The following is an 11143-nucleotide window of genomic DNA, read 5'->3' on the forward strand; positions in this document are numbered from 1 at the left end:
CCGAGCGCCACGGGGCAAGGATGCTTCTGGGGAATTTGGAAAGGCACTTGGCTGGTAGAGGCAGGACAGGCTTTAGAAAGCTCTGTCTGCAGCTTCCATTAGGGACTCGAGCTACCGTTGCCTCAGAGCCAACTTGGCTTGCCCTTCATGAAAATAAACATCAAAATGCATGAGCTGGAAGAAAATATGTCCCCATTTGAAAGACTTCATCTCCCTTCAAGGCACAATGGCTGATCCGGTTACAGGCAGTATCACAGGTGTCCCATCTGCCAGCTGCCAGCTGGATTTTCGCGGTTGTTGATTTTAGTAAACATTTTCTCCATCTCACAGGTGCATCAGGAGAGACAGAAGAGGAAAGAAAAGACTTCTGCCTGCGTTCACGTTTGACTGTGTCCAGCAGCTAACTAAAGTCCAGCCTTGCCCACAGCCAGACCACTGTGTGCACCATGGACAGACCCTGGCACAGGACTGCTGATCCTGGACCCCATGAATCATCCTTCCCAACTACTGAACTACACAAAGCATGGCATACACAAGAACATTTAATGTGTCTACAGACTCACAGATTTATAGAGGGTCTTGGTGGCTCCCATAATTGGGCTGACTATTCTCAGGCTAACTTGGTGCTGTCACTCTCTGTGGTTGAAAAATCATGGGACAAGTATGAATTATAAGTACAACTGGCTCAAAGAGGACAAAAACAAATAAGAAAGAAAGAAAAAAATAATAAAAAATGATCTGCTTCTTTGGGTCATAGATTCTGTTTTGCTTTGGGTTCACAGGATAATACACCCACCCTACAGGAACACAGGCTTCAACCCTCCTCCTTGGCAGCCAGGGATATCCCGGGCATCACCTTGCCTACAGGAACCTGTGTTGAGGAAGGTGATTTGGACATGGACAGAAGCACTTTCAAGCACGTGTTACCCCACGTCTCTTCAGGTCCCACCTCCAGTAACTGCCCAAGGCCCCACCAGCTGCCTCCCCTCACCCACCAGTGCTTTCAGCCTTCCCAGTCCATCTGCAGTGGGGTACAGACGTTCCCCTTCCCCTGCTGAAGGGGCTGTGAGCAGGAGGACCAAAAAGCAGAGGAATTACTCAAATGTTCACACATGGGGAAGGAGAGAAAGGTCCAAAGTCAGCCTTGGTCTCCTCATATCTTCTTATCACTGCTTATGTCATGCCAGTGTCATCTCCAGAGATTATGGGGGGAGATTTCCATGTCTCACTACAGTGCTGCTGTTGCATGCAAGGTGGGAAGTAAAAAGGGTTCCCTCCAGACAGGGCAGCAATTTGGGTGGGGATTGCTTCTTGTGTCATTGTAAAAGTGGCTCCAAATACAGCTGGGATTCGTAGAAAAATAAAGTGTGTTTCTTCTAATATCTCTTCCCCTTTCCTCCCCTCCTCTCCTCTTCTTTCTTCTTCCAGGTGAGCAAAGCATTTGCAGCAGATGTGTTTCATTATGCAAATTTTAATAACGTATTCAGCAAGGCTACAGTAAAGCAAATAGTACCTTTGCACAAAGTTTCTGCCTCACCTACAAATGCCAAGCAGTGCTGAAGGCCTCCTGAACAAACTGCTTCTTCCCCACCATTACATGTGGGTGCTTATGGGGTAGTTTCAAATTTCCCACTGCCCTCCCCAGAAGGAGGTATCTCTCAGCCCAGCCTCTCCCAAACTTTTTGGTAGTGCAGAGGGAATGTGACCAGCTCAACAAATGTCCTGCCTCTCCTGGATGCTATGAGACCGCAGCAGTGACATCCTGCCTGTGCCACATGCAATGGAGCTGGCCCCATCCAGGCTGCTGCATCTTTCTTACACCACGGGAAACACATTGTGTCTACCCTTGGCTAAGAGACCACTTAGTCAAGGGCTTGAAATAAAAATAAATTTTAAATATATCTTTGTCCAGTGGAGCAAACACTGTGGAAGGATTCGTGGTCAGCACCACCACCACAGGGCCTTCAACCACCTCTGGGCTGGGAGCCCCAGGGGTACAGCACTGCGGGGACAAGGCTCCCCACAACCTTGGCTGCAGAAGACAGGAGGGACACTGGGGTCCCTCTGGCCCCGTGTTTGTGTCCCTTGGTGTGCAGAGCTCAGCCCCACCACCTACAGCCACCTCCACGGCCACCAGCAGTCTCCCACCCTGAAGGAGAAGGACCAGGCTGAGACCCAAAATGTCACACTGCGCTCAGGGCTCGAGGCCTGCTCATGTACAGCAGCAGATAGCCTCATGCCATGAAATCCAGAGTGATTTCATGCATTTGGCAGACAGAATTTCTTGAAAGCGTGGCTCTAGATAATTAAAAGCAGCCTGGAGCCATGTGGGTGTCTGCTCATCACCAGCTCCTGGAAGAATTGCCTTTGGAGGCACATGCACGCACTTATCCATGGCTGCCCAGGTGTCTCCTTGCCCCACAGGTTGGAAACAAGATATTTGTCTGGGTATCACACACTTTGAGGTACATACACGTAGGTCAGAGAGAGCTGTGCTCTGGAGTAACCCGCACCTGCTGATAGGAGCAAGTTGGTCCAGACTCCTCCGCCAGGAGCTGGGACACCGATGTGGAGCTCTCCTCACCTTGTCCTGAACCTATGTCGGTGCAAAGTGGGGGCCTCCCCTCAGCAGCTCCCAGTCGGTCACAGAAAGAGTTCAAGGGTGGGGAAAATCTCCCTTTTCAGCCCCAGATTGGTTACAACCAATATCAAATTCAAGGCTCTTACACGCTACATAAGGTCAACCCTCCTGTGCTGTATGACGGCAAGCAGCCAATCTGCCTCCTGACAAAGAAATAAGGTGCCTCTATAAGGCGACCTAATAATAGAGACATTTCCCCATTTCCCTCCTCGGAAGCATTCAGAACACTTTCTAGCTGCTATAAATATATATACATGTATATATATATATACATATACATATACATATATATATATATATATATATAAAGACCATATGGACCATATGCAATGGAAACATCCCATGGATAAGACCATTTCGTACTCCTCCGTGATCTTTTATCCTCTATTTTCTCAGCCTGTGTGGTTGTGAGAAGACAGAAAACTGATAGGGAGCTGCCAATCACACCCCTAAAAATCCTCTACCACAGGATGGGTGGGAAGTTTTGGAAATGAGTCAATGCCATTTCCATGCTGAAAGGCTCTCGGGGATGTTACACAAATATATCAACTGTCTCGTGGTCTCCCTTCATCCCATACACTTGTCAGCAGTTCTCCATCTCATCTAATACTGCTCACAAATATTCAAATCAAACACAGATTGTAGGAATGGGGTACACTCGGGGTGGGTTACTGGGAGGAAAACAAAGACACTGTAAATCATTAATAAAATAACCCAGAAGCGATGTGCATTTTCTATCATGCTATTAGGCTGATGGAGAAAGAAAAAAAAAAAATCAAACCTCTATTTATTGGACCCTATTTTTATTAACTTTGAGGTCATTTTGCCCTGCCTTTGCCACGTTGGAGTGTTTTAAAGTGAGAATGCTTTCTGTTTCCCAGTCCTTAGGGCCAGGGAAGGGAGGATCCCTTGTGCAGCTCATGCCACAAGCAAACACAGAAGACCAGTAAGTGGGAGTTAAAGAAAACTGCCTCAAGCAAGCCAGGCTTCAGTAGCTGTCCAGGTTCAGTATGCTGCACACCATGCTCAAGGGCACGACAAGAGGCTGCCCATGACCTGCCCTTTCCCTGGATGCTTCAGGGTAACTGCAAGTGAAAACTGTTAGTTATCAGCTAGTTTTTCTAGTGCCCATGCTTTGCACGATTCCTGTAAAGGGGTCACCTTTAGCACTCCCTATGTTCATCTCAGCCACAGCAGGAAGAGCCCTGGTCCCTGCACCCAACTCTGGCAGAGAGTAGCTCTCCAGCAGGCACCTGTCCACAATTTCTAGCCATGATATCATTTAATTACAGCTCAGACTCAAAATCAGAGAAGTCAGAAAAATTATGGAGACTTCCCCAGCTTTTCCTCTTCTTTTCCTCTCTCTGGGGGTAGCAGCAGCCCCATGCCAGAAAGGGATCAAGACAGGTCCCGATGGCAAATATTATGTAAATCCTCCTCCGGTAGCCCAAAGAGCTTTTGTGGAAGCTGCTGTTTTTCCATGCCCTCATGGTCTTATGAAGTGTCTCTGAATGTGAGCCATGACCATCCGCCCAGCTGAGATCATTAAGGCAAGAAACAGGCTGCAAATTCACTGCTGCCCAGGGATGGGGTCAGGGAGTGATCCGACCCAGTGGCTCCCAGTGTGTGCACATGGTCTTTGCTAAAATACAGATAGCTCTGAAACTATTTCCTCTGCTTCCGCAGGGGAAGAATGCCATTTAATTTAGTTTTCGCTTTGCATAATAATGGGAAGGCCAATTATCCAATTATATCGCTTTTCTTATCTGGTTCTCTTTTTAGCTGCTCCAAAGCCTTGCAGGTGTTGTAATCAGGTCATCGGGTGCTTGTTACAGCAGCCAAAATGCCACCGGAGAGGAAGACCCGAAGATGCTATGCAGATATTTGTAGACTGCCTGCTAACGAGCTAATTACCTTGCTTTTTATTAGGGTCGCTGACTATTCTCCTAAAAGCCTTATTATTACCCAGACAAATCTCTGAAGGTCTCCCAGAATGTGAGAATGGGGTAATTCAACTGAAGTAGCAGCATGACCTTGGATCTGATGCTTGAGAGGGGGAGAGGCAACACATGGAGAGACTTAATAAAAGATAAAATCTTCCCCTGCAACCTCAGCAAGTTTAATGGAAGTTACTGGGCTCCTCATGGAAGTTATGGGGCTCCTCAGCTTTCATGGGCTTTATCACCAGTGCCAGTGCTCTCAGTAGCTCATGGTCAGTTTGACATCCTGCTGTTAATTCCCTTGTGATGGACATGGGGTCATCTTGCAGCTCTTGGTGCCCTGCAAAAAAGCACTGCATGGCCTCAGGCTGTGAGCATCTCTGCAGCTTTGCCCAGCGAGCTCCATACGAGCTTAAATGGAGACCAACAGACTGTGCCTCCCTACCAGCTTGTTGACAAAACCAGGAGATGAAATTCCTTTGAATAACAAATAGTTTGACACATACACAAGGGCGTTTGACAGCTCCATAAGCCAAACCTCAAGTCACTGCGGTGTAATCCCTCCTGTGCAGACAAAGCAGCAAGGTCTCATTCAAGAGACTGCACAACCCTGCAACAGGCCAAGTCAGGAGTAAAGGAAAAAGGCCCCTGGGCACTTTTCAGAGCCTGAAGGGAGATGGAGGTTGTGCCTTGGCCAGCACAGGGCAGCCTGGCATGGCCATTGAGGAGGCTGCCAAACCTTGCAAACTCTTTGATGTATCTGCAGGTCCTCCCTCAGGGCACCGATGTGAGGCTTGGGTACAAACAGGGAGCTTTTAAGAATTTTAATCAGGTTTTTATTACTCCTTAATTGGTCCTTTCTTTAATAAAAGCACCTTATTAAAGGAAACTGCTGCCACTGCAGGATTCCTTTTATAGGCAAATATTGCAGCTCTCCAAGGGGAGGGACGGTGGGAAAAACTGACCGAAACCATAACTCCAAGGGGAAAAAGGGGAGTTCCTATGCCGTTATCTCCACCAACATCAGCTCTTCAGCTTTAAACAGAAGGGAGAGAAGTGGCAGTGACTTGTTACAGCCCCAAGCCCAGAGCTGTGATGGGAACTCGGGGCTTTGGCAGCAACCTAGCAGCAAACCTAAGTGAAGCAGGAGGTCTGCAAACATCACTAAGGGGCTGTGAGAAAAGTCAGAGCAGGGCCCTGTTAATTACAAACCTGGAAGCCAACACGCAAGTGCCTAAAGAAAGGACAGCTTGAGCTACTGTTGCTCTCCAGAGTGGCCAGAACAGGCACCTGAGTGAATTTACGAGACTGTGGGGTTATTGGAAAGCCGTGGAAAGCAGCTTCTGGCCCTCAGCCCAGATTGCAAGGGGCTTAAAAACGCAGCTGGAATCAGCTTCCAGCAGCAGTAGCAGCCCGGGAGGAGGAATGTGTTATCCCCAACAAGACGCGCCTGGGCTCTGGCCTGCTTTTCCCACGTGCCCAGGGGCTTTCTGAAAATTAAAAGGTCTTCCCGTGCTCTGCATCTCTTTACTGTGTCAGTGCACCAAGGGTTTCCCACACATCTATTTGCTCTCTTTTCCATCATCTTCCCCAAGCTTCAGGCACAGCAGCCGGAAGGAGGAGAGGAGCCATCGGTGTTCCCCTCATTTCACCCCATGGGACAGCCGCAGTGAGGCTGGCTGCATGCAAGGAGCACAGGAAAAAAAAAAATAATAAAAATAAAAGTCTTTTGGAGTACAGGATCCAGCTGGAAGCAGATTTCATCACTTCCAAACCTGCTAGGGCCAGGCTGCTTTTTGACAGATTGCTTTTGAAGATGTCCCAGGACTCAAAGGCAGGACCTTAGCTACTAGCTCCTAAACCAGACCTTCACCTTCTGGTCTGAGGATCTCAGCATCTCCATCTCTTCCTTCTGTCTTCACAAAACATTCGTGAATGATTTTTACCAGACATCTATGTCAAAAGACAGCTAGCAAGACCCCTGCCAGCTCACTACTGAATGTGCTTCATCATCTGTGTAAGATCTGCACCACTTGACACCATCACAGAGCCCCTTTGGTGTCCCAAAGTCCCCTAAAAGCCCATTTTTCAAAAAGCTCCAATAAATAATTCTCCAAATCATGTTCACAGAGCACATTTGGAGATGGAAACTGTTCGCACCATGGTGGGATGCAAACAGCTGAAGCAAGCAGATGCAGGAAAGTCACCATTAGATGTGACATAGCAAAATGAGGAGCAAAACCCTAACCAGAGCTGCACGCTGGATGCAGGTTCCTGCATTGGGAAGATGTGGGGAGCACTCACAAGAAGGGCAAGCAAATTCCTAATGCAATTCTTATCCATCTCCCAAAATGGGAGCACAGATGCTCGGGCTGAATGGGAGCACAGTCAGCCTGAACTATTTTTAACTGGTGCAGAGGAAGCATTTACTTTTCATTGCTGAAGGAAGCAGTGGGGAGACAAAGCAGCCAGCAGTAGGGCTGAATTTATTCCCTTGACGGGTGTGTGCCAAAGTATTTAAAGCCCCCAGCCCCAGCTGTAATTCCCCCTTAATCTGCTCACAGCTGTGCAGGGTCATGTAGCACAGCAGCTGAAAGGCACTTTTGGTTCGTGCTCTCTGGGTTGCTCCAGCCTGCCCTGGGGGATTCTGCCTTGTAGTTTCCCTTCCAGGTAACAGGTGAGATGTACTGTTGGCATGAATAAGCACCAACCCACAGGTTCCCCTACATTTAGCTTAAAATGTATACTTGAGCATCACCATTCCCCCTTTTTTCCCAAAAATATCAATGATGGGAAAACTGGTGCTCGCAGGGCATCCCACAGACTGGGGTCATGCCCATTGTGCTGCTGGCCAGGTGGAAAAACAACAGCTCAAACTTTGCACATGGGTGGCCGGGCAGCTCGTGGGGGAAAAGGCTGGGTTTGCTGCTCAGCTCCCTCCCAAACGAGCCACCAGAGCTTCTGCTGCCGCACGTAAATATTGTGCCTTGCAGGGATCCACAGGAAACACGAGTGATGACGCATGTCCCATCCATCCTGACCTAAAGAGGTGCTTAAAATGTTCTCAGCTACCAGTGGAAACCCCCCAGCTGCATAAAACGAAGTCTGGCACTAACACATAGAGGTCTCCAAGTTCCACTTTTGGAAGCGTGGATGCACATCCAGAACATGCACACCCGTAACTGCAGGCTGCTCCCTGCTGCCAAGGAAGTGTTTAGTAAAAGGCTGCCTTTATTACAAACACTGCAGCCCCATAAAGCTCAGAAACCACTGGCAATGGGCACCGGTGGACTTCCTATGCTAAAAATGTACTTAAGGGAGGAGTGCCTAGAGGGTGAATTACTTGTGGTGTTCTCCCTTGGGAGGAGAAAGAGGCACTTCATTCAGCCTGCTCTGAGGCAGGTGCTGGCACGGCTCAGTTAAACCATGCCCTCAAGAGGCTTTTGTGTTACTCCAGCAGCTACGAAGGGAGCTTTGGGCACTTAGTCCAGAAGCAGATCTTTATGCTGCTGTGTGGAGTCAGGCAAGAATAATTCCCAAAGTCTGCCACGGCCCAGACAAGGGCACAGCTCTTGCTACCTGAGATGAGCACAGGAGCAAAAAACCCAAGCTCTATTCCCAAACGTTTCCACTTGAAGTTAAAGTATGGGGGCTGCAAACAGCAAAACCTGGTCAAGGTAGGACAGGAGAACAGGCAGGGCTGGTTCCCAACCTGTTGCTCATGGACAGGTTGATACCAAGCTTTGCTCAGGTCCACGGGAAGTTTAAGAGCTGACACAGAAACCAGAACATCTCCCCAGCAGTGTGTAATTTTACCAGTGATGCTGCTAATGGGCTAGAATAAGAATTATCAGGTCACAGAATGGCTTGGGTTGGAAGGGACCTTAATGATCACCCAGTCCCAACCCCCTGCCATGGGCAGGGACACTTCTCACCAGACCAGGTTGCCCAAAGCAAGTACATATACACACGTACGTTTACAAATGATATGAGAATGCCTGTGCCCACTTAAAAAACTGAAGAAGTAAATCCCTTACCCGGTTGTCCTCTTGAATCTCCCAGTCACTGGAGAAGCTCAGGGCATGCTGCGCCTGCGAGCAGTTGGAGAACTGGAAAAGGCTGGCAAACATCCTGCGGTTCTCCTGCGTGTCCGGGAAAATCGCCTCCTGGAAGTTCACGCCGTGCGGCAGGAGGATGTAATTCTCATCCATGCTGCAACACAAACCAGGCGGGCAGCCCGCCGTGAGGCTGGATTTTGCTTTCTCTCCTGCCGAAGTCACCCTCCTGGCTGAACAAGTGCCACCAGAAGTTGCACGGACAGGCTTTTAGCCAACGCGGGGCTCTCAGCTGCCAACTTCCACCCCGGGGCATTTGGCCAGACAGCAGCAGCAAGGACCTAGCACTGATATCTGCTGCTTTGTGATAAAAACAAACCCCCAAATCTACACGGCACGTCTGTATTTTGGCCTTGGGTTCCTCCTGAATATGCATTGCCTTGCCCTTGATCCCCGGGTTTAAGGACTCCTTCAAGCAGTCAATAAATAACTGGTGCAAAACGTGCTTAGAGACACTGCCTCCGAGCGAGCACTGGACAGCATCAGAATGTGTTTTGCTACACACCCAGTGTAAGAATATACCCAGGATTTCGAAACAAGCCACTAAGTAATATTTCGCAAATGCTGCTGGATTGAAAGGTCACGGTGGAGCCTTGTTCCCACATCCCGGTTTATTTTTCTTCTTCTTTCGAGCAGCCCGGAGTTGGGATTTGGCCGGGGTTGGGGAGAGCCGGGAGAAAGGCTCCGGGTGCGTTATTTGGGGATCGATCCCAAATCCCGGAGCCAAACTTTGCGGGACAGGCGGCTGGCCCGGCTCCAGCGCCAGAGAGCAGCCCTGCCCTTAAAAAAAAATAATAATAATAAATAAAAACCCGAGGGCAGCGGCTCAGCCTGCATCAGGAGCGCATCGCTGGGCTCTTCTGGTCGGGGTCGGTTTTGGGGCTGAAGGATGAGATGCTGCGACCCCCCCCCCCTCCACCGTCCTGGTCCTGGAGCATCCCCTACAGCAGCGGGACCCCCCCAGGCCCCCCAACCTCGGCACTCACCGGAGGAAGAAGAAGTAGGAGTAGCCCTGCAGGACGGTGTGCGAGTGGCAGGAGAAGTACCCGAGGCCGGTGAGGTTGAGCCGGGAGCCAGCGGGCACCTCCAGCATGCTGCCCCAAGCCTGGTCGCACAGCAGCTCGATTTCGGCCGAATAAAAAAGCCCCCCCGGGCCGTGCTGGCCACCGGCTGAGGCGGGGGGGTCCCTTTGCCAGGGGAGGTAATTGTAAGCCCCGTAGGGATCGGGATGGAGAGCCAGCACCCGGGCGTAGACGATGATCGCCGCCAGCTCGGCTCGGCAGCCCTCGCTCAGGGGTCGCCACTCGGCCGGCAGCTGGCAGCCCCCCCCGGCCCCTGCTCGCCCCCCCAGCCCCAGCGCCAGCCCCAGCAGCAGCAGAGGAGGCAGCGGGGGTGGCATCGCTGGGGGGGGGGGGGGGGACACAGTGCAGGTATGGGGGGTAAAGGAGGGGTGAGGAGGTGGGGGGGGAAAGTGGGGAAAGAGGGGAAAGAGGGGGTGTTATTTGGGGGGAGGGGGGAAGGTGGAAGGCAAAAGGATCCTAATCTGGGGGGGGAAAGGGTTAGGGGGGAAGGAAATGGAAAGGGGGGGGAGAAGTGGGAAAGGTGGCACCCAAAAAGATCCTGGGGGGGGGAAAGGTGGAGAAGGGCTGGGGGGAGAAGGAAGCGAGGGGGGGGGAAGAGGAGTGGGGAAGGTGGCACCCGAAAAGACCCTAAGGGAAGGAGGGGAAGGTGGAGAAGGGCTGGGGAGGGGGGGAAGCGGCAGGGAGGGGAGAGGAAGGTGGGGAAGGTGGCACCCAAAAAAAAAAAGACCCAAAGTGGTGGGGAGAGGCAAGGGGGGGAGCGAAAGGGTAAAGATGCGAAGGGGAGAGGGGGGAAGAGGGTTTAGGGTGCGGAGGGGCCGAGGGGAGAGGAGCGGAGATGCGGAGGGGAGGGATGGGAACGGGCGGAGATGCGGAGGGGCAGGGATGCGAAGGGGAGGGATGTAAATGAGAGAGGTGCCGAGGGGGAGCTGGAGAGGGAGGGATGAGAAGGGGAGGGATGCAGAGGCAAAGAGGGATGCGGAGGGACGAGGTGGCCGAGGACAGAGGCAGAGATGCCAAAAGGGCGACCCTAAAACCCAGCCCCGGAGAGGGGAACCTGCTGCGGGGCAACCCCTGGCCCCAAAGTGCGCGCTGGCGGTAGCCGAGGTTTGGGGAGGTGAAGGGGGGTCTCAGAGGGCTGGGAGGGAGGTGAGAGGTGCTGGAGGGGCAGGGGGCTGTGCACAGCTCCTGGCTGGGCGGAAAAAGAGCCTGGGAAGCTGGAGGGGAGAGGGGAGAAGAGCCCAACCCTCTTCTCCCCCTCCAGCTGAGGCTGGAGGAGAAACTCGCCAGCGGATCGTTTTTCAAAACGCATCTGGTGGGAAGGGTAAAAATAAAAAGCCAGGTCTCCGTGGGTTTGGGCTTCCCACT

General features: G+C 51.4%; 1 protein-coding gene across 1 annotated transcript in view; it reads right to left on the minus strand.

The window, feature by feature from the left end:
* The window catches only part of CCDC3 (coiled-coil domain containing 3), a 39776-nt gene extending 29681 nt beyond the window's left edge, over positions 1 to 10095 (minus strand). The window contains 2 exon segments of the mRNA XM_032207439.1: positions 8619 to 8793; positions 9683 to 10095. Coding sequence (XP_032063330.1) covers positions 8619 to 8793; positions 9683 to 10095 — 588 coding nt within the window.
* Positions 10096 to 11143: the final 1048 nt, after the last annotated feature.

Source organism: Aythya fuligula, chromosome 1 (assembly GCF_009819795.1).
Source record: "Aythya fuligula isolate bAytFul2 chromosome 1, bAytFul2.pri, whole genome shotgun sequence".
In the NCBI taxonomy this organism is placed as follows: domain Eukaryota; kingdom Metazoa; phylum Chordata; class Aves; order Anseriformes; family Anatidae; genus Aythya; species Aythya fuligula.